This window comes from Sebastes fasciatus, chromosome 3 (assembly GCF_043250625.1).
Source record: "Sebastes fasciatus isolate fSebFas1 chromosome 3, fSebFas1.pri, whole genome shotgun sequence".
In the NCBI taxonomy this organism is placed as follows: Eukaryota; Metazoa; Chordata; class Actinopteri; order Perciformes; family Sebastidae; genus Sebastes; species Sebastes fasciatus.
Genome location: NC_133797.1, coordinates 43,216,843 through 43,244,161, shown reverse-complemented (window position 1 = coordinate 43,244,161; position 27,319 = coordinate 43,216,843). Strand labels below are relative to the sequence as shown.

Sequence of the window (27,319 nt, the reverse complement as noted above, 5' to 3'; positions counted from 1 at the left end):
AGTAATTGATGAGTTATTGATGAGTTATTGATGAGTTAATGATGAGTAAATGATGACCAACTAACAAGCATCTAACCATGCATCTAAATCATCTAACAAGCAATCTAATGATGAGTTACTGATGAGTCATTAACGAGGTATTGATGAGTTATGGAGTTATTGACGAGGTATTGATGAGGTATTGATGAGTTATGATGAGATATTTACGAGGTATTATTGAGTAATTGATGAGTTATTGATGAGTTACCGATGAGTTATTAACGAGGTATTGATGGAGTTATTGATGAGTTATTGACGAGGTATTGATGAGGTATTGATGAGTTATTGATGAGATATTTACGAGGTATTATTGAGTAATTGATGAGTTATTGATGAGTTACTGATGAGTTATTGACGAGGTATTGATGAGTTATTGATGAGTTATTGACGAGGTATTGATGAGATATTGATGAGTTATTGATGAGTTATTGATGAGTTATTTACGAGGTATTAATGAGTTATTTATGAGTTATTGACGAGGTATTAATGAGTAATTGATGAGTTATTGATGAGTTATTGACGAGGTATTGATGAGTTATTGATGAGTTATTGATGAGTTATTGACGAGGTATTAATGAGTAATTGATGAGTTATTGATGAGTTATTGATGAGTTATTGACGAGGTATTGATGAGTTATTGATGAGTTATTGATGAGTTATTGACGAGGTATTAATGAGTAATTGATGAGTTATTGATGAGTTATTGATGAGTTATTGACGAGGTATTGATGAGGTATTGATGAGTTATTGATGAGTTATTGATGAGTTATTTACTAGGTATTAATGAGTTATTTATGAGTTATTGACGAGGTATTAATGAGTAATTGATGAGTTATTGATGAGTTATTGATGAGTTATTTACTAAGTATTGATGAGTTATGATGAGTTATTGACGAGGCATTGATGAGTTATTGATTACTTGCGATGGCACAGATCATGGCGAAGGCAGCAAAGGTTCCAGCCAGTCCCTGTCCGCTCATGATTGGAGTCGTATATGAAGCTGGCAGCAACCCGGCCATCCCAAAGAGACTGCCCTGAAGCACCGCCCCAAACGCTGCCAGTACAATACAATAGATTAGAATACAATACAATACAATACAATACAATACAATACAATACAATACAATACAATACAAGAGAATACAATACAAGAGAAAAGGATAGAATAGAATAGAATAGAATAGAATAGAATATGATTGAAACAAAAATACTAACAAAGAGTTAAAAGAATATAAATGTTGAACAGTTAAACCTTTAAAGGAGAACGATGGTATTATTCAACCTGGTCTCAGTGTTTAAAGAGAAAATGATTTCTGAAACTGGTCCATTGAGGGAGAACGCTGCAGCTAAAACAGCTGTGATGTCAGTCTCGGTTGAAGAACACAGACGTTCTCCTTTAAACATGAAACAGACAGTAACATGACAACAGGTTGAAGAACACAGACGTTCTCCTTTAAACATGAAACAAACAGACAATAACATGAGAACAGGTTGAAGAACACAGACGTTCTCCTTTAAACATGAAACAGACAGTAACATGACAACAGGTTGAAGAACACAGACGTTCTCCTTTAAACGTGAAACAAACAGACAATAACATGACAACAGGTTGAAGAACACAGACATTCTCCTTTAAACATGAAACAGACAGTAACATGACAACAGGTTGAAGAACACAGACGTTCTCCTTTAAACATGAAACAGACAGTAACATGACAACAGGTTGAAGAACACAGACGTTCTCCTTTAAACATGAAACAGACAGTAACATGACAACAGGTTGAAGAACACAGACGTTCTTCTTTAAACATGAAACAGACAGTAACATGACAACAGGTTGAAGAACACAGACGTTCTCCTTTAAACATGAAACAAACAGACAATAACATGAGAACAGGTTGAAGAACACAGACGTTCTCCTTTAAACATGAAACAAACAGACAATAACATGAGAACAGGTTGAAGAACACAGACGTTCTCCTTTAAACGTCAAACAGACAATAACATGACAACAGGTTGAAGAACACAGACGTTCTCCTTTAAACATGAAACAAACAGTAACATGACAACAGGTTGAAGAACACAGACGTTCTCCTTTAAACATGAAACAGACAGTAACATGACAACAGGTTGAAGGACACAGACATTCTCCTTTAAACATGAAACAGACAGTAACATGACAACAGGTTGAAGAACACAGACGTTCTCCTTTAAACGTCAAACAAACAGACAATAACATGACAACAGGTTGAAGAACACAGACGTTCTCCTTTAAACATGAAACAAACAGTAACATGACAACAGGTTGAAGAACACAGACGTTCTTCTTTAAACATGAAACAGACAGTAACATGAGAACAGGTTGAAGAACACAGACGTTCTCCTTTAAACATGAAACAAACAGACAATAACATGACAACAGGTTGAAGAACACAGACGTTCTCCTTTAAACGTCAAACAAACAGACAATAACATGACAACAGGATGAAGAACACAGACGTTCTCCTTTAAACATGAAACAAACAGTAACATGACAACAGGTTGAAGAACACAGACGTTCTCCTTTAAACATGAAACAAACAGACAATAACATGACAACAGGTTGAAGAACACAGACGTTCTCCTTTAAACATGAAACAAACAGACAATAACATGAGAACAGGTTGAAGAACACAGACGTTCTCCTTTAAACATGAAACAGACAGTAACATGACAACAGGTTGAAGAACACAGACGTTCTCCTTTAAACATGAAACAAACAGACAATAACATGACAACAGGTTGAAGAACACAGACGTTCTCCTTTAAACATGAAACAAACAGACAATAACATGAGAACAGGTTGAAGAACACAGACGTTCTCCTTTAAACATGAAACAGACAGTAACATGACAACAGGTTGAAGAACACAGACGTTCTCCTTTAAACATGAAACAAACAGACAATAACATGACAACAGGTTGAAGAACACAGACGTTCTCCTTTAAACATGAAACAGACAGTAACATGACAACAGGTTGAAGAACACAGACGTTCTCCTTTAAACATGAAACAGACAGTAACATGACAACAGGTTGAAGAACACAGACGTTCTCCTTTAAACATGAAACAGACAGTAACATGACAACAGGTTGAAGAACACAGACGTTCTTCTTTAAACATGAAACAGACAGTAACATGACAACAGGTTGAAGAACACAGACGTTCTCCTTTAAACATGAAACAAACAGACAATAACATGAGAACAGGTTGAAGAACACAGACGTTCTCCTTTAAACATGAAACAAACAGACAATAACATGAGAACAGGTTGAAGAACACAGACGTTCTCCTTTAAACGTCAAACAGACAATAACATGACAACAGGTTGAAGAACACAGACGTTCTCCTTTAAACATGAAACAAACAGTAACATGACAACAGGTTGAAGAACACAGACGTTCTCCTTTAAACATGAAACAGACAGTAACATGACAACAGGTTGAAGGACACAGACATTCTCCTTTAAACATGAAACAGACAGTAACATGACAACAGGTTGAAGAACACAGACGTTCTCCTTTAAACGTCAAACAAACAGACAATAACATGACAACAGGTTGAAGAACACAGACGTTCTCCTTTAAACATGAAACAAACAGTAACATGACAACAGGTTGAAGAACACAGACGTTCTTCTTTAAACATGAAACAGACAGTAACATGAGAACAGGTTGAAGAACACAGACGTTCTCCTTTAAACATGAAACAAACAGACAATAACATGACAACAGGTTGAAGAACACAGACGTTCTCCTTTAAACGTCAAACAAACAGACAATAACATGACAACAGGATGAAGAACACAGACGTTCTCCTTTAAACATGAAACAAACAGTAACATGACAACAGGTTGAAGAACACAGACGTTCTCCTTTAAACATGAAACAAACAGACAATAACATGACAACAGGTTGAAGAACACAGACGTTCTCCTTTAAACATGAAACAAACAGACAATAACATGAGAACAGGTTGAAGAACACAGACGTTCTCCTTTAAACATGAAACAGACAGTAACATGACAACAGGTTGAAGAACACAGACGTTCTCCTTTAAACATGAAACAAACAGACAATAACATGACAACAGGTTGAAGAACACAGACGTTCTCCTTTAAACATGAAACAAACAGACAATAACATGAGAACAGGTTGAAGAACACAGACGTTCTCCTTTAAACATGAAACAGACAGTAACATGACAACAGGTTGAAGAACACAGACGTTCTCCTTTAAACATGAAACAAACAGACAATAACATGACAACAGGTTGAAGAACACAGACGTTCTCCTTTAAACATGAAACAGACAGTAACATGACAACAGGTTGAAGAACACAGACGTTCTCCTTTAAACATGAAACAAACAGACAATAACATGACAACAGGTTGAAGAACACAGACGTTCTCCTTTAAACATGAAACAGACAGTAACATGACAACAGGTTGAAGAACACAGACGTTCTCCTTTAAACATGAAACAAACAGACAATAACATGACAACAGGTTGAAGACCACAGACGTTCTCCTTTAAACATGAAACAAACAGACAATAACATGAGAACAGGTTGAAGAACACAGACGTTCTCCTTTAAACATGAAACAAACAGACAATAACATGAGAACAGGTTGAAGAACACAGACGTTCTCCTTTAAACATGAAACAAACAGACAATAACATGACAACAGGTTGAAGAACACAGACGTTCTCCTTTAAACGTCAAACAAACAGACAATAACATGACAACAGGTTGAAGAACACAGACGTTCTCCTTTAAACATGAAACACAATAACATGAGAACAGGTTGAAGAACACAGACGTTCTCCTTTAAACATGAAACAAACAGACAATAACATGAGAACACGTTGAAGAACACAGACGTTCTCCTTTAAACATGAAACAGACAATAACATGAGAACAGGTTGAAGAACACAGACGTTCTCCTTTAAACATGAAACAAACAGACAATAACATGAGAACACGTTGAAGAACACAGACGTTCTCCTTTAAACATGGAACAAACAGACAATAACATGAGAACAGGTTGAAGAACACAGACGTTCTCCTTTAAACATGAAACAGACAGTAACATGACAACAGGTTGAAGAACACAGACGTTCTCCTTTAAACATGAAACAGACAGTAACATGACAACAGGTTGAAGAACACAGACGTTCTCCTTTAAACATGAAACAGACAATAACATGAGAACACGTTGAAGAACACAGACGTTCTCCTTTAAACATGAAACAAACAGACAATAACATGAGAACAGGTTGAAGAACACAGACGTTCTCCTTTAAACATGAAACAGACAGTAACATGACAACAGGTTGAAGAACACAGACGTTCTCCTTTAAACATGAAACAGACAGTAACATGACAACAGGTTGAAGAACACAGACGTTCTCCTTTAAACATGAAACAGACAATAACATGACAACAGGTTGAAGAACACAGACATCCTCCTTTAAACATGAAACAAACAGACTCACAGTTGATGATGACGATCTTCACCATGGTAATGGAGAAAAAGGGCAGCGGCTCCAGAGGGACTTTGACGAGGACGACAGTGGCAATGAAGACGAACATGATGATGAGTAGACTGCCCATCACACGCAGTCGCTGAGGGATACTGACACAGAGAGAAGAAGCTCAAGGATCACCTGAGAGCTCAGGAGGTTATGAAAAGAAGTAAAGTGACTTAGACACCCTGAACTAAAGTCCCCAACCTCCTCAAGGATCTCTACGAAGTCCTGAAGAACTTCTGGATCTTCCTTCACAACATGAAGCTGCTCAGTTAGAAAAGACTCTCTACAACTCTCTGGACCCTGAACACCTCTATGGCGTCTCCTGAAGGGTCCACGAACACAGGCTGAGACCCCCTCTAGTACAGTGTGTTCTAGGACTCTTCTCGGTTGGTGCTTTGATGTTGTAGTACTCACAGTGAGTGCAGGAAGGAGTTGAGGCAGGTGCAGAGGAGCAGCGGCAGCATGGCGCACAGCGTCATCACGTTGTTGAATTTGGCCTCCAGAAGGCTGCGATTCTCACCCGATGCCTCCGTCTGATTGGATGAAGAATCGACCAATGAGGAGTCCTTCAGACGGCTGGTGAAGTACTGGAGACACAGACAGAACTATTGTGTTATTCAAACCAACAACATGAACTGTCTGACTTCCTGTCTGTGTCTCTCAGCTCAAAGCCGATCGGTTCCTACTTTAAAAACACAAATATATAGTTTCAACTACACTAACCCTAACCCTAACCCTAACCCTAACCCTTACCCTTACCATTACCCCTAACCCTAACTCTAACCCTTACCCCTAACCCTAACTCTAACCCTAACCCTTACCCTTACCCTTACCCCTACCCCTTACCCTTACCCCTACCCCTACCCCTTACCCCTAACCCTTACCCTTACCATTATCCCTTACCCTTACCCTTACCCTTACCCCTACCCCTACCCCTACCCCTACCCCTAACCCTTACCCTTACCCCTAACCCTAACTCTAACCCTAACCCTTACCCTTACCCTTACCCCTACCCCTAACCCTTACCCTTACCCCTAACCCTAACTCTAACCCTAACCCTTACCCTTACCCTTACCCTTACCCATAACCCTAACCCTAACTCTAACCCTAACCCTTACTCCAACCCTAACCCTAACCCTAACCTTTACCCGGCGTGAGTTTACTCCGGGTTCTCAGGTTTCCTCCCACAGTTCAAAGACATGCAGGTCGGCGTGGGTTTACTCCGGGTTCTCCGGTTTCCTCCCACAGTCCAAAGACATGCAGGTTAGCGTGGGTTTACTCCGGGTTCTCAGGTTTCCTCTCACAGTCCAAAGACATGCAGGTTAGTGTGGGTTTACTCCGGGTTCTTAGGCTTCCTCCCACAGTCCAAAGACATGCAGGTTAGCGTGGGTTTACTCCGGGTTCTCAGGTTTCCTCCCACAATCCAAAAACATGTAGGTTAGTGTGGGTTTACTCCGGGTTCTCCGGTTACCTCCCACATTCTAAAGACATGCAGGTTAGGGTGGGTTTACTCCGGGTTCTCAGGTTTCCTCCCACAGTCCAAAGACATGCAGGTTAGGGTGGGTTTACTCCGGGATCTCAGGTTTCCTCCCACAGTCAAAAGACATGCAGGTTCATTGTTGACTCTAAATGTCCAGTAGGTGTGAATGTGAGTGTGAATGGTTGTCTGTCTCTATGTGTCAGCCCTGTGATAGTCTGGGGACCTGTCCAGGGTCTACCCTCCGCCTTCACCTGTCCAGGGTCTACCCCCCCGCCTTCACCTGTTAAGGTTGTAGCCCGCCTTCACCTGTCCAGGGTCTACCCCCCCGCCTTCACCTGTTAAGGTTGTGCCCCACCTTCACCTGTCCAGGGTCTACCCCCCCGCCTTCACCTGTTAAGGTTGTAGCCCGCCTTCACCTGTCCAGGTTCTATCCCCCCGCCTTCACCTGTCCTGGTTCTATCCCCCCGCCTTCACCTGTCCAGGGTCTACCCCCCCGCCTTCACCTGTCCAGGGTCTACCCCCCGCCTTCACCTGTCCAGGGTCTACCCCCCGCCTTCACCTGTCTAGGGTCTACCCCCGCCTTCACCTGTCAAGGATGTACCCCACCTTCACCTGTCCAGGGTCTACCCCCCCACCTTCACCTGTCCAGGGTCTACCCCCCGCCTTCACCTGTCCAGGGTCTACCCCCCGCCTTCACCTGTCTAGGGTCTACCCCCGCCTTCACCTGTCAAGGATGTACCCCACCTTCACCTGTCCAGGGTCTACCCCCCCACCTTCACCTGTCCAGGGTCTACCCCCCGCCTTCACCTGTCCAGGGTCTACCCCCCGCCTTCACCTGTCAAGGATGTACCCCACCTTCACCTGTCCAGGGTCTACCCCCCCGCCTTCACCTGTCAAGGTTGTACCCCGCCTTCACCTGTCCAGGGTCTACCCCCCGCCTTCACCTGTCCAGGTTTACCCCCTCGCCTTCACCCAATGTCTGCTGGGATCGGCTCCGTCCCCACCGCCACCCTGAACAGGATCAGCGGTTACAGATGATGGATGGATAATATAAAATAATGTAAAGTAATAATATAATATAGTATAATATAATGTAATATTTACAGCAGCATTTTTTTTCACTTCGGTTTTTATTGTTTTTATTTGATATGTGAACAATGTTAAATTCTCCATCCTTCAAAATAAAAGCTGGTTCAGAGCAGAAGACGTGCTACATACTGCAGCTGCCCTTACACAGTACTGTTAGCACTGTAGCATGCAGTATGTATACCGTTGGGACGTACTGCTTCATCACAACGTTTGGCCTTGAACTTTGAACTTTGACCCTCTTGCTCAGACATACACCGAGCAGAGGATTGTGGGTGAGAATAGTCAGAACAGAATGCTCGTTTCATACTGCAGAACTGGATGTAGGAGGACATGCTATGTATTACAGTAGTTTGGTAGTATGGAGAACAGACAGGAAGTGATGTCATACCATGGTAGCAGTCATGAAGAAGTTCCAGGGTAGCAGCGTCCCCAAACCGAGCATGAAGAAGATCAGCCACACGCCAAAATACCTGCAGGGAAATATTTCAAAATTGAAGGCTTTATTGTGAAACTGACACAGGAAGTGGTGTGTGTTTCCTCTTCAGCTCATCTTGTCTCATCTAGAAGTCTAATCTATCTCGTCATATTTACGTCATCATTCATGAGTTTGACTGATCATCCTAGTAAGTGTAGTTTACTCTAAGCAGATCTTTATTATATATAGATATATTATATCTGTATTATATATAGATATATTATATCTGTATTATATATAGATATATTATATCTGTATTATATATAGATATATTATATCTGTATTATATATAGATATATTATATCTGTATTATATATAGTATATATCATATCTGTATTATATATAGATATATTATATCTGTATTATATATAGTATATATTATATCTGTATTATATATAGTATATATCATATCTGTATTATATATAGTATATATTATATCTGTATTATATATAGATATATTATATCTGTATTATATATAGATATATTATATCTGTATTATATATAGATATATTATATCTGTATTATATATAGTATATATCATATCTGTATTATATATAGATATATTATATCTGTATTATATATAGATATATTATATCTGTATTATATATAGATATATTATATCTGTATTATATATAGTATATATTATATCTGTATTATATATAGTATATATCATATCTGTATTATATATAGTATATATTATATCTGTATTATATATAGTATATATTATATCTGTATTATATATAGATATATCATATCTGTATTATATATAGTATATATCATATCTGTATTATATATAGTATATATCATATCTGTATTATATATAGTATATATTATATCTGTATTATATATAGTATATATTATATCTGTATTATATATAGTATATATTATATCTGTATTATATATAGATATATTATATCTGTATTATATATAGATATATTATATGTGTATTATATATAGATATATTATACCTGTATTATATATAGATATATTATACCTGTATTATATATAGTATATATCATATCTGTATTATATATAGATATATTATATCTGTATTATATATAGTATATATTATATCTGTATTATATATAGTATATATTATATCTGTATTACATATAGATATATCATATCTGTATTATATATAGATATATTATACCTGTATTATATATAGATATATTATATCTGTATTATATATAGATATATTATATGTGTATTATATATAGATATATTATATCTGTATTATATATAGATATATTATATCTGTATTATATATAGTATATATTATATCTGTATTACATATAGATATATCATATCTGTATTATATATAGATATATTATACCTGTATTATATATAGATATATTATATCTGTATTATATATAGATATATTATAACTGTATTATATATAGATATATTATATCTGTATTATATATAGATATATTATATCTGTATTATATATAGATATATTATATCTGTATTATATATAGTATATATTATATCTGTATTACATATAGTATATATTATATCTGTATTATATATAGTATATATTATATCTGTATTATATATAGATATATTATATCTGTATTATATATAGATATATTATATCTGTATTATATATAGTATATATTATATCTGTATTATATATAGATATATTATATCTGTATTATATATAGATATATTATATCTGTATTATATATAGATATATCATATCTGTATTATATATAGTATATATCATATCTGTATTATATATATATATATTATATCTGTATTATATATAGTATATATTATATGTGTATTATATATAGTATATATCATATCTGTATTATATATAGTATATATTATATCTGTATTATATATAGTATATATTATATGTGTATTATATATAGTATATATCATATCTGTATTATATATAGTATATATTATATCTGTATTATATATAGTATATATTATATCTGTATTACATATAGATATATCATATCTGTATTATATATAGTATATATTATATCTGTATTATATATAGTATATATCATATCCGTATTATATATAGTATATATCATATCTGTATTATATATAGTATATATCATATCTGTATTATATATAGTATATATTATATCTGTATTATATATAGTATATATCATATCTGTATTATATATAGTATATATCATATCTGTATTATATATAGATATATTATATCTGTATTATATATAGTATATATTATATCTGTATTATATATAGATATATTATATCTGTATTATATATAGATATATTATATCTGTATTATATATAGTATATATTATATCTGTATTATATATAGATATATTATATCTGTATTATATATAGATATATTATATGTGTATTATATATAGTATATATTATATCTGTATTATATATAGTATATATTATATCTGTATTATATATAGTATATATCATATCTGTATTATATATAGTATATATCATATCTGTATTATATATAGATATATTATATCTGTATTATATATAGTATATATTATATCTGTATTATATATAGATATATTATATCTGTATTATATATAGATATATTATACCTGTATTATATATAGTATATATTATATCTGTATTATATATAGATATATTATATCTGTATTATATATAGATATATTATATCTGTATTATATATAGTATATATTATATCTGTATTATATATAGATATATTATATCTGTATTATATATAGATATATTATATCTGTATTATATATAGTATATATCATATCTGTATTATATATAGATATATTATACCTGTATTATATATAGATATATTATACCTGTATTATATATAGATATATTATACCTGTATTATATATAGTATATATCATATCTGTATTATATATAGATATATTATATCTGTATTATATATAGTATATATTATATCTGTATTATATATAGATATATCATATCTGTATTATATATAGATATATTATACCTGTATTATATATAGATATATTATACCTGTATTATATATAGATATATTATACCTGTATTATATATAGATATATTATACCTGTATTATATATAGATATATTATATCTGTATTATATATAGTATATATTATACCTGTATTATATATAGATATATTATACCTGTATTATATATAGATATATTATACCTGTATTATATATAGATATATTATACCTGTATTATATATAGATATATTATACCTGTATTATATATAGATATATTATACCTGTATTATATATAGATATATTATATCTGTATTATATATAGATATATTATACCTGTATTATATATAGATATATTATATCTGTATTATATATAGATATATTATATGTGTATTATATATAGATATATTATATCTGTATTATATATAGTATATATTATATCTCTATTATATATAGTATATATTATATCTGTATTATATATAGTATATATTATATCTGTATTATATATAGTATATATTATATCTGTATTATATATAGTATATATTATATCTGTATTACATATAGATATATCATATCTGTATTATATATAGATATATCATATCTGTATTATATATAGTATATATTATATCTGTATTATATATAGATATATCATATCTGTATTATATATAGTATATATTATATCTGTATTATATATAGTATATATTATACCTGTATTATATATAGATATATTATATCTGTATTATATATAGTATATATTATATCTGTATTATATATAGATATATTATATCTGTATTATATATAGATATATTATATCTGTATTATATATAGATATATTATATCTGTATTATATATAGTATATATTATATCTGTATTATATATAGATATATTATATCTGTATTATATATAGATATATTATATCTGTATTATATATAGATATATCATATCTGTATTATATATAGTATATATTATATCTGTATTATATATAGATATATTATATCTGTATTATATATAGTATATATTATATCTGTATTATATATAGTATATATTATACCTGTATTATATATAGATATATTATATCTGTATTATATATAATATATATCATATCTGTATTATATATAGATATATCATATCTGTATTATATATAGTATATATTATATCTGTATTATATATAGATATATCATATCTGTATTATATATAGTATATATTATATCTGTATTATATATAGTATATATTATACCTGTATTATATATAGTATATATTATACCTGTATTATATATAGATATATTATATCTGTATTATATATAGATATATTATATGTGTATTATATATAGATATATTATATCTGTATTATATATAGTATATATTATATCTGTATTATATATAGATATATCATATCTGTATTATATATAGTATATATTATATCTGTATTATATATAGTATATATTATACCTGTATTATATATAGTATATATTATATCTGTATTATATATAGTATATATTATATCTGTATTATATATAGATATATTATATCTGTATTATATATAGATATATTATATCTGTATTATATATAGATATATCATATCTGTATTATATATAGTATATATTATATCTGTATTATATATAGATATATTATATCTGTATTATATATAGATATATTATATCTGTATTATATATAGTATATATTATATCTGTATTATATATAGATATATTATATCTGTATTATATATAGATATATCATATCTGTATTATATATAGTATATATTATATCTGTATTATATATAGATATATTATATCTGTATTATATATAGTATATATTATATCTGTATTATATATAGTATATATCATATCTGTATTATATATAGTATATATTATATCTGTATTATATATAGATATATTATATCTGTATTATATATAGATATATTATATCTGTATTATATATAGTATATATTATATCTGTATTACATATAGTATATATTATATCTGTATTACATATAGATATATCATATCTGTATTATATATAGATATATTATATCTGTATTATATATAGTATATATTATACCTGTATTATATATAGATATATTATATCTGTATTATATATAGATATATTATATCTGTATTATATATAGATATATTATATCTGTATTATATATAGTATATATTATACCTGTATTATATATAGTATATATTATATCTGTATTGTTCCTTGTTACTGATAGAGAGTTCAATCATCCACCAAACAACTCACAACAAGAGTCAACACCAACATGAGAATACTCTGTTTACCATCGGCACCGGGGCTCCACACATCATCAGCTGTGCTGCTCATCCCACAAATACATGATCCTTACAAGTGTGACATCATTGTGAAGGTCAATAAACAGGCTTTCAACCATGTAGAATACAATGACCATTAGGATTGATACAACAGAGAAATAATCCACCAAACACAGATTTCAAAACTTTTTTTTCCCGAGTTTATATATATTATATGTATACGTGCTATATATGTAGTAGATATTTCCACAAGAGCACCTGAAATATACCTTGAAAGTTTCATTCAAATCAACCACTAGGGGGCGCTACAAATGCAAAATAATGGGCGTGGCATAACACCGAGCCGACTATACATCAGAAATAGTTTGTCCAATCATTACAAAACTCACAGGCTATATTTATATTTATGTATAAATATATATAGGGGACGCCATGAGTTCCAAACATGTGCAGGGGCCTGGCGCAAATTTGTCCATAAATCAACGACAGTTTGTCCAAACTTTCTGGATATTTGTAGTTAAGCTTTCGAAACATGTCCCCAAAATGTTTTAGAAATCGACCGACAGGCACAGATTTGGCCGTAAATGAACATTATTGATTATTGTTTCTTAATAAACTGATCAGTGACTCACTTGTCTCTTGGTGAACTGACGGCCATTATCCTCGGAGGAACCGATCAACTGAAGAACCAATCGATTGATCAACTGAAGAACCACAGATGTTCTCTCAATGTCCTCCAGATGTTCTCTCAATGTCCTTCAGATGTTCTCTTAATGTCCTCCAGATGTTCTCTCAATGTCCTCCAGATGTCCTCCAGATGTTCTCTCAATGTCCTCCAGATGTTCTCTCAATGTCCTCCAGATGTCCTCTCAATGTCCTCCAGATGTTCTCTCAATGTCCTCCAGATGTCCTCTCAATGTCCTCCAGATGTTCTCTCAATGTCCTCCAGATGTCCCCTCAATGTCCTCCAGATGTTCTCTCAATGTCCTCCAGATGTTCTCTCAATGTCCTCCAGCAATAATATAAATATAATAATTAAATCTCAACAACAAGCAGCTTTGTTAAGTTCTCAGTTTCAGGGTGGTTCTCTGTGGTTTAGTGTCTCAGGAGTCTGTTTTTTAAGTTTTATCTGTCTCCTTTAGTCTCCTTTAGTCTCCTTCAGTCTCCTTCAGTCTCCTTTAGTCTCCTTTAGTCTCCTTCAGTCTTCAGTCTCCTTCAGTCTCCTTTAGTCTCCTTCAGTCTCCTTTAGTCTCCTTTAGTCTCCTTCAGTCTCCTTTAGTCTCCTTCAGTCTCCTTCAGTCTCCTTTAGTCTCCTTCAGTCTCCTTTAGTCTCCTTCAGTCTCCTTCAGTCTCCTTCAGTCTCCTTTAGTCTCCTTTAGTCTCCTTCAGTCTTCAGTCTCCTTCAGTCTCCTTTAGTCTCCTTTAGTCTCCTTCAGTCTTCAGTCTCCTTTAGTCTCCTTCAGTCTCCTTTAGTCTCCTTTAGTCTCCTTCAGTCTCCTTTAGTCTTCAGTCTCCTTTAGTCTCCTTTAGTCTCCTTCAGTCTCCATTAGTCTCCTTCAGTCTTCAGTCTCCTTCTGTCTCCTTCAGTCTCTCGGTTGTGAAATCCTTCTTCCTGTATCTGTCATGTTCTTTAAATCCTCTTTTCTCTCTGAGGGACGTCCTCCTCTCATTATTTCTGCACTTTCAGCAGAATTAGTTCTTCAGCCTGCAGTGACCTTTGACCTTTGACCTCTGATATCAGTCCTTCCAGTGGACTTTGTTCCTGATAATGAAGAACAGCCCAGTTTAGTCACCGATAAGAGATGATATGAAGCTTCCTTTGACTGGAAGGAAACAAACTATTAATTATTATTATTAAGATGTTTAAATGTCCCACAGAAGAGTTGAGTAAATGTTTTAGTTTTAGAACAAGATGAATATGCTTTAATGTGTCTCTGATGTTTCTTTATATTTCAGCCGCAGTGACGGGAGTCATAATTCAAATTAAAATACAACTTTACGCCATGAAATAACATTTAGAACCTTTAAAGAGAATATTCTGATTAATGTTAATAAATACTATTCTTTAGAAGTCTTGTTATTTTCTATTTCTGAGGCATCAAATTAAAAAGTGATTCCACCAAACGTGCCGCCGCGCATTGCAGAAGCATCTCTCTGCTCTGCTCCGCCCTGCTGTGCGCTGCTCCGCCCTGCTCCGCCTTGCTGCGCCCTGCTGCGCCCTGCTTCGCCCTGCTGCGCCCTGCTCCGCCTTGCTGCGTCCTGCTCCGCCTTGCTGCGCCCTGCTTCGCCCTGCTGCGCGCTGCTCCGCCTTGCTGCGCCCTGCTCCGCATTGCACTGAGCAGATCGAACCGGGCAATAAACCCCAATAAACGGGGACTATACTCGTGTGAAATATAGATATGAAATAATTATGAGGATGATGAATGTATTTTTAACAACTAAAACATCAAGATCACAGCCTAACCCGAACCCCTAACCCGAACCCCCTAACCCGAACCCCTAACCGGAATCCCCTAACCCGAACCCCCTAACCCTAACCCTAACCCCTAACCGGAATCCCCTAACCCGAACCCCTAACCGGAATCCCCTAACCCGAACCCCCTAACCCTTACCCGAACCCCTAACCGGAATCCCCTAACCCTAACCCCCTTATCCTAACCCTAACCCCTTAACCCTAACCCTAACCCTAACCCCTTAACCCTAACCCTAACCCGAAACCCCTAACCCTAACCCAAACCCCTAACCCCCTAGTCACTGGACTTCAAATGGTATTTAGCTTTGTCCGTAGATGACAACAATCAACATGGGTGGGGGGCATCTAGAGGTGCCGAGTTGGTATGGGGGGGGGGGGCGTTGTATGTTCTGATCGGGACGTTCTCCAACACCGTTCACAGCTTTACCTTCTAGTCACGTATCTTCCGTACAACGGCTCCTATGTAACCACCCTGGTCTAATAAACTTTTGATATTTTCAATAAGAACAGGTGGCTCTATCGGTGGAGTGATGTTGGTGAAATCCAAACTGCATTGGTGGAGGGGGATGACAACTGGTAAGATTATCTGTCAGTTGCATGGCAACCCCTTTGATATAACGGGTAGGATCCTTATCGGCCGATAGTTCTCATCACCGGCCTTGAAGACCGGGGTAACCGTGGCAACCTTCCAGGTGGTTGTTGGAACTGTACCTTGTATATTGAATACCTTGAATATTATTACTCAGTACTCAGATACTCCTTTATTCATTCACTGTTTCCTTTTCATATATAAATAAATAATCATCCATCAGATGTTCTCTGTAGTTTTTCTGCTTTATACGTCTTCACAGTGAAGTGGCAGGATTTTCACAATAAGAGCATCTTTTCTCAGGTGTTTTTGTTTTAAATGAGACAGATTTAATGATGATGTTATTATTCATTTTAAAGCCACAGAACCACAGATGTGTAAATCTTTATTGAGTCTTTAGATGAAACTAACAGGAAGTAAACTGATTCATTTACATGTCCTCATCAATAATCAATAATCAATAATAATGATGCTACAGGAGAACTTTAGTCTGTTCATACAAAAACTATTACAACACATCTACAATCAAAGCTTTTCAAAATAAAATTCATTCACAGAAACAAAAACAGAAAAATCTTCAGTTGTTTCCAGCTGGACTCCGAGAGGTCGAACGACTATCAGTTTGACAGAGAGAGAGAGAGCGTTATATACATATATATACATATAATATAGTAGTATATTAACATTATCGGTTAGACAGTTATAAATATATATATATACACATACATATACAGTATATAGTAGTAGTATATTTACATTATCAAGAGCTTTCAAAAATTAAATAGCATCACATTTATTCAAATAACATTTAAATATGTTATCGTTTTATTTCATCTTTATAAAATAATTTATATTTTTCTTTTATACGACTGCTGTCACATTTAAATATCATAAATCATTTTTAGTTTAAGTTTTGTATAAATCTGTTTCTGTATGAAGTAACTGAACCAGAACTAGAACCTGCTGACTCACCTTCTAGCTGGAGATCCAGAGCGAGAGCGACCCATTGATCCAGACCTGAAGACACATCAGAGGTCAGATTTATTATGATGGAGACTGACAGGTGAGTGGCAGGTAACCACAGAACAGTTCTTCATCAGTAAACAGATGTTTTAAAATAACCAATAACCACAGCTGTATCAGTCTCAGTGAAACGATGACAGAATCCATGGATGGGGGGGGGGGCACACAGAAGCAAATTCAAGGCAACTAAGTTGATCTCCGAGTTAAAGTCTTCATGTTTTCTCTATAAAATATTTAGTCTCCTTTCAGTCTGACAGTAGGAGCTCAGTGATCATAATAGGACTCTTATTGTGAAAGTCTCCTCTCAGTCTGACAGTAGAAGGAGCTCAGTGATCATAATAGGACTCTTATTGTGAGTCTCCTCAGTCTGACCCCAGAAGGAGCTCAGTGATCATAATAGGACTCTTATTGTGAGTCTCCTCTCAGTCTGACAGTAGAAGGAGCTCAGTGATCATAATAGGACTCTTATTGTGAAAGTCTCTTCTCAGTCTGACAGTAGAAGGAGCTCAGTGATCATAATAGGACTCTTATTGTGAAAGTCTCCTCTCAGTCTGACCCTAGAAGGAGCTCAGTGATCATAATAGGACTCTTATTGTGAAAGTCTCCTCTCAGTCTGACCCTAGAAGGAGCTCAGTGATCATAATAGGACTCTTATTGTGAAAGTCTCCTCTCAGTCTGACCCTAGAAGGAGCTCAGTGATCATAATAGGACTCTTATTGTGAAAGTATCCTCTCAGTCTGACAGTAGAAGGAGCTCAGTGATCATAATAGGACTCTTATTGTGAAAGTCTCCTCTTAGTCTGACAGTAGAAAGAGCTCAGTGATCATAATAGGACTCTTATTGTGAAAGTCTCCTCTCAGTCTGACAGTAGAAAGAGCTCAGTGATCATAATAGGACTCTTATTGTGAAAGTCTCCTCTTAGTCTGACAGTAGAAAGAGCTCAGTGATCATAATAGGACTCTTATTGTGAAAGTATCCTCTCAGTCTGACCCTAGAAGGAGCTCAGTGATCATAGTAGAACTCTTATTGTGAAAGCCTCCCTCAGAGTTAAAGGAACTGCAGCTGCTGTGAGTCTGCTGATTGTGTTTCCTGTCTGCTCACCACAGTACCACCCACCTGTTCTGGCCTCGAGACCTTGACCTGGATCTGGACCTAGACCTTGACCTGGACCTCGACCTGGACCTGGACTTGGACCTGGATCTGGACTTGGATCTGGACTTGGATCTGGACTTGGATCTGGACTTGGATCTGGACTTGGACCTCGAAGAGAAGAGAATCAGAGACGTTTAAATATTAAACCTGGTATAAATGTATTTATATAAAAGACTTGTTCTGGAGTCCCTGCAGTCTGGTGGTCCTGAGGTGGAGCCCCAAGGAACACCTGATCAGGAAGTGACTCACCTCCGCCCTCGGCTCCTGCTGCGGGAGGAACGCCTCCCACGGGATCTGGACCAAGACCTGGACCTGGACCTGGACCCAAACCAGAACCAGGAAAACAGTAGTCAGAGGAGGACCACAGAGAGTCCATGTAACAAAGTGATGCAGTCTGACTACAGATTAACATTACTCACAGGGAGAACAGGGAGAACAGGTAAAGCAGGGAGAACAGGTAAAGCAGGGAGAACAGGGAGAACAGGTAAAGCAGGGAGAACACAGTAGAACAGGGAGAACACAGTAGAACAGGGAGAACACAGTAGAACAGGGAGAACAGGTAGAACAGGGAGAACACAGTAGAACAGGGAGAACACAGTAGAACAGGTAGAACAGGTTGAACAGGTTGAACAGGTAGAACAGGTTGAACAGGTAGAACAGGGAGAACACAGTAGAACAGGTAAAGCAGGGAGAACCCAGTAGAACAGGTAGAACACAGTAGAACTGGACTTATTCAGTAAAAACAGGAATGGGTGATGAAATAAACCTTTTGCTGGTCGGCCCTCTTTGGACCAGGTCTAGCAGATCTAGATGGCCCTCTTTGGACCAGGTCTAGCAGATCTAGATGATCTAGAAGATTTCTAAAGACGATCGTACTGAACGCCAAATCGCTTGATTGAGACTTGATAGCAGCGAGTCTGTCTTTTCTAGAAGGGACCGCGGTCCGGCGGGTCTGTTCCTCGTTACATTACTGTTGGCCAAATTAACGAGGCGGGGCGCCGGTCGGTCTCCGAGCCCCCTAAAGTCTTAAGAGTTCAGTTCAGTTCAGTTCAGCAGAACAACTTTAGTCTCGATGCTCTCATGAACTCTTTTAGAATCAAACGATGAGACCTGAAAGGTTTTAGATTAAATCTCAGTCAGCAGGTTAGAAACCAACAAGCATTCAACAGACCGTCAGACCTGGATCCTACAGGAGACCAGCACCAGACCTGGATCCTACAGGAGACCAGCACCAGACCTGGATCCTACAGAAGACCACCACCAGACCTGGATCCTACAGGAGACCACCACCGGGTCTCATCGCAGACCGAGAACCATCTCCTCTTCCCTCGCCACTCAGCTGCTCTGTAGCCGCTCTGTGAGCGTCACTGGCCGGCTCTTCAGCGAGCTACGCCCGCCGGCGATGTGGAGCTTTTCAACTCCATAAAGTCAGATAATCACAGGTTCCTGTTACTCTACAACGGACATCTTTAAACAAACTATCCGTCAATAAGGAGAGCTCCAGCAGCTCGTAGCGGTCTGTGAGTGGTCTACAGACCAGTCTACAGACCAGTCTCTGGAGAGCTCCAGCAGCTCGTAGCGGTCTGTGAGTGGTCTACAGACCGGTCTCTGGAGAGCTCCAGCAGCTCGTAGCGGTCTGTGAGCGTGACCGCCCGGCTGGCTGGCAGCGACTCTGGAAGGCGCTAGCTAGCGGTCACGGCGGGTGTTGTGGAGCTTCTAAACTCCGACAACATTGGAACAAATGTTCGATTCACCGTCTAACTTCGTAAAACTGCAGATACTAATCTACAGTTTATTTCTCGCCTCAAAAACTTTCAGAAGTGAATTTAGTGATGAAATAGCTTCGAAGAATGTAAAAAAACAAGCTGTTTTTGGCGGCTGCTGTTGTTGTAACCGTAGCCTGTAGCGGTCCAGCGCTTTGCATTGTGGGATACAGTAGACGAGGTAGACTGGAGATTTATTCTGAATCAGTACGACATCCAGGTACTTTTGACATACTGGAGATTTTGCTTTTGTTCGCATACTGAATACTACATTTTGGCCAAATCAGTACGTACTACTAGTATAGTATCAGGTTTCGAATACAGTCTTCCTGTTGGACTCAGGTCTGATGACTTCCTGTTGGACTCAGGTCTGATGATGACTTCCTGTTGGACTCAGGTCTGATGATGACTTCCTGTTGGACTCAGGTCTGAGAGCTGACAACATTTGTGTGACATCAGAGATAAAAACATGAACCACAGCTGAGCCTCAGTCAGCTGAAACATTAAAGGTTCTCTATTCAATATCCAGAATCCATTAATATATCATCATCTACTATTATTAGGGCCCGAGCAGGAAAGTGCCAGGACCCCAACGGTGTCCCGGCACGAAGTGCGAGGAAACCTATTGTTTTTCTAGGTATTATTATTTTTCTGCCCGGAGATTGCCCTTTTGGGACCTTTCCCATCCCCAAAACTCACCAAAAGTGGAATATGCGTAAGAAGTGGCGCGAAATTCAATGTTCTGGAGTGATTGGGCTCGGGTGTCTCCAGCGGGCGAGATAGCGCCCCCTAATGTAGGCAGTTTTTCAGAGAAAGTTTCTTCAATCGTCACGAAATTCAAGTATGTCATTGCTGACGTCCTCAAACCCGGATTAAATATTTTTGAGATTTTTTCGGCAAACAGGAAGTCAGCGATCTTGGACTTCCTGCGTTTTTTTTAAATTTAGGAACACATGTTTGAGAACTTTAGGATGCACAAAAAAACTCATGAAACTTTACACGCACATCCAAACTAATAATTACTTTGATTTAGTGGTGAAATTTTGCTTGGGCGTGGCATGTTGGCTCTCTAGCGCCACCTTATGTCTTTTAGCCTTTGAACATGCCTTTGACAAGTCATAGCGCCCCCTACAGGAAACAGGAAGTTGTTGTAAATTGACTATACATTGTCCAATCTTCCCCAAATTTGACATGTTTTATAAGAGTATTGGCCTGGAGACATGTACATATTGTTGTATGTATATTACTGTGTGTAGTGTTTACTATACTTTACTCTGTAGTGTTTACCAGAGGCTGGGGACTCGAGTAGCAAATTTGAGGACTTGAGATTTGCTTGACTAACATTGATAAAAAACTTGACTCTGACTTGGTATTCATGACTTGAGACTTTGACTTAAGACGGAAGACTCGAAAGGGCTTGACTTTTTTTTAAATGAAATATTTACTCTGTGTAGTGTCTACTATACTTTACTCTGTGTAGTGTTTACTATACTTTACTCTGTGTAGTGTTTACTGTACTTTACTCTGTGTAGTGTCTACTATACTTTACTCTGTGTAGTGTTTACTGTACTTTACTCTGTGTAGTGTTTACTGTACTTTACTCTGTGTAGTGTCTACTATACTTTACTCTGTGTAGTGTTTACTGTACTTTACTCTGTGTAGTGTTTACTATACTTCACTCTGTGTAGTGTCTACTGTACTTTACTGTGTAGTGTTTGTTGTGTTTACTGTACTTTACTGTGTAGTGTTTACTGTACTTTACTCTGTGTAGTGTTTACTGTACTTTACTCTGTGTAGTGTTTACTGTACTTTACTGTGTTGTGTTTACTGTACTTTACTGTGTTGTGTTTACTGTACTTTACTCTGTGTAGTGTTTACTATACTTTACTTTTTTTCTGCTTTCTGGCCTCGGTTTTGTTATCCTTGAAAGTGATAGGACGTCACGTTACTTCCTGTCAGACTACAACAATAAAAGCAGTAACTTCCTTTTACCTCACCATAATAAAGTACTTTCTACCTACATAGACTCCAGCTGATTATCATGGTCGTCATGGAGATGAATGTTAACACTGATGGAGGATTTAAAACTGATCAGCTGGTTAGCTATGGTCTAAAGGTTCTGTTAGATCAGACTGTCTCAGTGGGTGAGGCTCAGCTGCAGAGTTAACTGGATTCAAACAGCAGATCACTGTGGTGGTCATCATGGTTACCTGCTCCTCCGGCTCCTCCGGCTGTAGCGGTGACAGTCATAGGCGTAGTGACCTCTCTCGCCGCACTCATAACACTTATCGCTGGGGTCGAATGATCGTCTGGAGGGAGGTCGGTCGTACCGAGAGTGACGAGGACTTCCTGATGAGTGTTCGACCCGGACACGACTCCCACAGATCAGCCTGAGATAATCAATAATGATCACACACATACTGTCAGCCTGAGATAATCAATAATGTGTGGTGAGGTGTGAGGTGTGTGTTCAGGTGTGTACAGGTTTGCGTTCGTGTGTGTTCAGGTGTGCGTTCGTGTGAGTTCAGGTGCGTTTTCAGGTGTGCGTTCAGGTGTGAGTTCAGGTGTGCGTTCAGGTGTGTTCAGATGTGGGTTCGTGTGAGTTCAGGTGTGTGTTCAGGTGAGTTGGATACCTACTTTCCGTCTAACCCTCGGACGGCAGCGTCGGCATCTCGGGGATCTTCGAACTCGACGAAGGCGAAGCCGGGGGGGTTCCTGGCGACCCAGACGGTCTTGAGCGGTCCGTAGTACCCGAAGGCTCGCTCTATCTCACCTTTCCCCGCCCCGGTCCCCAGGTTCCCCACGTACACCTTCATCTCTGTGGAGGACAGAGTGACCACAGGTAACAGCCAATCAGAGGCCTGCTCTACTGTTTCATATTTAATGTCTCACCTGTAAGAATAAAAACTATGATTTAAACGCTGCCTCTTTCCAGCCTCCGTGGAGCTAACTGAAGCTAAGTGAAGCTAAGTGGAGCTAACTGAAGCTAAGTGGCGCTAAGTGGAGCTAAGTGGCGCTAACTGAAGCTAAGTGAAGCTAAGTGAAGCTAACTGAAGCTAAGTGAAGCTAACTGAAGCTAAGTGAAGCTAAGTGGCGCTAAGTGGAGCTAAGTAGAGCTAAGTAGAGCTAACTGAAGCTAAGTGGAGCTAAGGGAAGCTAAGTGGAGCTAACTGAAGCTAACTGAAGCTAAGTGGAGCTAACTGAAGCTAACTGAAGCTAAGTGGAGCTAACTGAAGCTAAGTGGAGCTAACTGAAGCTAAGTGGCGCTAACTGAAGCTAACTGGAGCTAAGTGGAGCTAACTGAAGCTAACTGAAGCTAAGTGGAGCTAACTGAAGCTAAGTGGCGCTAACTGAAGCTAACTGGAGCTAAGTGGAGCTAACTGAAGCTAAGTGGAGCTAAGTGAAGCTAAGTGGAGCTAACTGAAGCTAAGTGGAGCTAAGTGAAGCTAAGTGGAGCTAAGTGAAGCTAACTGAAGCTAAGTGGAGCTAACTGAAGCTAAGTGGCGCTAACTGAAGCTAAGTGGAGCTAAGTGAAGCTAAGTGGCGCTAAGTGGAGCTAAGTGAAGCTAACTGGAGCTAACTGAAGCTAAGTGGAGCTAACTGAAGCTAAGTGGAGCTAACTGAAGCTAAGTGGCGCTAACTGAAGCTAACTGGAGCTAAGTGGAGCTAACTGAAGCTAAGTGGAGCTAACTGAAGCTAAGTGAAGCTAAGTGGAGCTAAGTGAAGCTAACTGAAGCTAACTGAAGCTAAGTGGAGCTAACTGAAGCTAAGTGGAGCTAACTGAAGCTAAGTGGAGCTAACTGAAGCTAACTGAAGCTAAGTGGAGCTAAGTGGAGCTAACTGAAGCTAAGTGGAGCTAAGTGGAGCTAAGTGGCGCTAAGTGGAGCTAACTGAAGCTAACTGAAGCTAAGTGGAGCTAACTGAAGCTAAGTGGAGCTAACTGAAGCTAAGTGGAGCTAAGGGAAGCTAAGTGGAGCTAACTGAAGCTAACTGAAGCTAAGTGGAGCTAAGTGAAGCTAAGTGGAGCTAACTGAAGCTAAGTGGAGCTAACTGAAGCTAAGTGGCGCTAACTGAAGCTAAGTGGAGCTAACTGAAGCTAAGTGGCGCTAAGTGGAGCTAACTGAAGCTAACTGAAGCTAAGTGGAGCTAAGTGAAGCTAAGTGGAGCTAACTGAAGCTAAGTGGAGCTAACTGAAGCTAAGTGGCGCTAACTGAAGCTAACTGGAGCTAACTGAAGCTAAGTGGCGCTAAGTGGAGCTAACTGAAGCTAACTGAAGCTAAGTGGAGCTAACTGAAGCTAAGTAGAGCTAACTGAAGCTAACTGAAGCTAAGTGGCGCTAACTGAAGCTAACTGAAGCTAAGTGGCGCTAACTGAAGCTAAGTGGAGCTAAGTGGCGCTAACTGAAGCTAACTGAAGCTAAGTGGAGCTAACTGAAGCTAAGTGGAGCTAACTGAAGCTAAGTGGCGCTAAGTGGAGCTAACTGGAGCTAACTGGAGCTAACTGAAGCTAACCGAAGCTAAGTGAAGCTAACTGAAGCTAACTGGAGCTAACTGAAGCTACCTGAAGCTAACTGAAGCTAAGTGGAGCTAACTGAAGCTAACTGGAGCTAACTGAAGCTAACTGAAGCTAACTGAAGCTAACCGAAGCTAAGTGAAGCTAACTGGAGCTAACTGAAGCTAAGTGGCGCTAACTGGAGCTAACTGAAGCTAACTGAAGCTAAGTGGAGCCGCTCCGGACCAACCTGCTAACCGAACCGGACCGGCTGGTCGCTCTCTGAGTGTAACAGCTCCGGTAACTCACCTCCTCCTCCTCGTTCACCTCCTCGTTCTCCTCCTCGTTCTCCTCGTTCACCTCCTCGTTCTCCTCGTTCTCCTCCTCGTTCTCCTCCTCCGTTCCGGCCGTGTCTGGACATCCTGCCCGCAGCTCCGCGGCTCCGCGGCTCGGCTCAGTGCTGGTAGAGTTCTATAGTTCTAGAGCTGTATAGTTCTAGAGGGTTCTAGTTCTATCAGCTCGTGTTGTAGAGTATCAGAGGATCTGAGGATCAGCCCGCACGCTGTTCAGCGGGACGTCTACATCCGGCATTATGGTAAGCGCGGGCAGGAAGTGACTTCAAAATAAAAGCACCGTTCTGATGAACGTGATAGGCCTTCAAAATAAAAGCACCGTTCTAATGAACGTGATAGGCCTTCAAAATAAAAGCACCGTTCTGATGAACGTGAAAAGCCATTTCTTATTTATTCAAAAAGTCAATCAGTCTGTAATAAATACATTAATAAATAATTAAACAAATAAATAAATAAATGATACAGCAAATGAAACAAAAAGAACCCATATGAAATACTAAATAAAATAATGATAATTTAAAAGAAAAGCTAAGCTAAGTGAAGCTAAGTGAAGCTAACTGAAGCTAACTGAAGCTAACTGACGCTAACTGAAGCTAAGTGGAGCTAACTGAAGCTAAGTGGAGCTAAGTGAAGCTAACTGAAGCTAAGTGGAGCTAAGTGAAGCTAACTGAAGCTAACTGAAGCTAAGTGGAGCTAACTGAAGCTAAGTGGAGCTAAGTGAAGCTAACTGAAGCTAAGTGGAGCTAAGTGAAGCTAACTGAAGCTAACTGAAGCTAACTGAAGCTAAGTGGAGATAAGTGAAGCTAACTGAAGCTAAGTGAAGCTAAGTGAAGCTAAGTGAAGCTAAGTGGAGCTAACTGAAGCTAACTGAAGCTAAGTGGAGCTAAGTGAAGCTAAGTGAAGCTAACTGAAGCTAACTGAAGCTAAGTGGAGCTAACTGAAGCTAACTGAAGCTAACTGAAGCTAAGTGGAGCTAAGTGAAGCTAACTGAAGCTAACTTAAGCTAAGTGGAGCTAACTGAAGCTAAGTGGAGCTAACTGAAGCTAAGTGGAGCTAAGTGAAGCTAACTGAAGCTAACTGAAGCTAAGTGGAGCTAAGTGGAGCTAACTGAAGCTAACTGAAGCTAACTGAAGCTAAGTGAAGCTAACTGAAGCTAAGTGGAGCTAACTGAAGCTAACTGAAGCTAACTGAAGCTAAGTGAAGCTAACTGAAGCTAAGTGAAGCTAACTGAAGCTAAGTGGAGCTAACTGAAGCTAACTGAAGCTAACTGCAGCTAAGTGAAGCTAACTGAAGCTAAGTGAAGCTAACTGAAGCTAACTGAAGCTAACTGAAGCTAACTGAAGCTAACTGAAGCTAAGTGGAGCTAACTGAAGCTAAGTGGAGCTAACTGTAGCTAAGTGAAGCTAACTGAAGCTAACTGAAGCTAAGTGGAGCTAACTGAAGCTAACTGAAGCTTAATAAGCTAAGCTTATTATTAAGTCCTCTAAAACGTGTAATAACATCTTCTTCTGAGAGTGAGGTCGTAGACTGAGCGTGAGGTCGTAGACTGAGAGTGAGGTCGTAGACTGAGAGTGAGGTCGTAGACTGAGCGTGAGGTCGTAGACTGAGCGTGAGGT

At 37.5% G+C, this 27,319-nt stretch overlaps 2 protein-coding genes and 1 long non-coding RNA gene across 6 annotated transcripts in view; 1 reads left to right on the top strand and 2 right to left on the bottom strand.

The window, feature by feature from the left end:
- The window catches only part of LOC141762969 (equilibrative nucleoside transporter 1-like), a gene marked incomplete at its 3' end in the record, with an annotated part of 17,944 nt that extends 2,362 nt beyond the window's left edge, over positions 1-15,582 (bottom strand). The window contains exons 1-5 of the mRNA XM_074627184.1: positions 14,492-15,582; positions 8,570-8,651; positions 6,027-6,199; positions 5,577-5,716; positions 959-1,093 (exon numbers count right to left, since the gene is read on the bottom strand). Of these exons, the coding sequence (XP_074483285.1) occupies positions 959-1,093; positions 5,577-5,716; positions 6,027-6,199; positions 8,570-8,651; positions 14,492-14,517 (556 nt within the window). The remainder of the gene's footprint in view (positions 1-958; positions 1,094-5,576; positions 5,717-6,026; positions 6,200-8,569; positions 8,652-14,491) is intronic.
- Positions 15,583-17,293: 1,711 nt separating this feature from the next.
- On the bottom strand, positions 17,294-25,965 carry srsf7b (serine and arginine rich splicing factor 7b). 4 transcript variants are annotated; one of them, XM_074630965.1, is made up of 7 exons: positions 25,660-25,965; positions 23,497-23,677; positions 23,071-23,249; positions 19,346-19,421; positions 19,061-19,204; positions 17,894-17,938; positions 17,294-17,535 (listed from the first exon to the last, which is right to left on the bottom strand). In XM_074630965.1, the coding sequence occupies exons 1-7, from the start codon at positions 25,769-25,771 to the stop codon at positions 17,499-17,501; spliced, it is 774 nt and encodes a 257-aa protein (XP_074487066.1). In that variant the 5' UTR covers positions 25,772-25,965; the 3' UTR covers positions 17,294-17,498. The 4 variants fall into 4 exon arrangements, with proteins under 4 accessions (XP_074487066.1, XP_074487068.1, XP_074487067.1 ...); XM_074630967.1 differs by having other exon boundaries at positions 19,061-19,192; positions 25,660-25,964; XM_074630966.1 differs by having other exon boundaries at positions 19,346-19,414; positions 23,070-23,249; positions 25,660-25,963.
- Positions 19,474-19,823, top strand: LOC141765099 (uncharacterized). The gene is made up of 3 exons (XR_012593379.1): positions 19,474-19,553; positions 19,590-19,674; positions 19,739-19,823. It is a non-coding gene; the product is annotated as an uncharacterized LOC141765099 (long non-coding RNA).
- Positions 25,966-27,319: the final 1,354 nt, after the last annotated feature.

Bases quoted from the DNA above. Each gene is read 5' to 3' on its own strand.
- srsf7b (XM_074630965.1), bottom strand. From the start codon at position 25,771: ATGTCCAGACACGGCCGGAACGGAGGAGGAGAACGAGGAGGAGAACGA. The intron at 19,205-19,345 runs GTGAGTCACTTC...CTTCTCTTCGAG, and splicing joins AGCAGGAGCCGAGGGCGGAG to GTCCAAGTCCAGATCCAAGT. The intron at 17,536-17,893 runs GTGAGTCAGCAG...TCAAACTGATAG, and splicing joins TCTGGATCTCCAGCTAGAAG to TCGTTCGACCTCTCGGAGTC.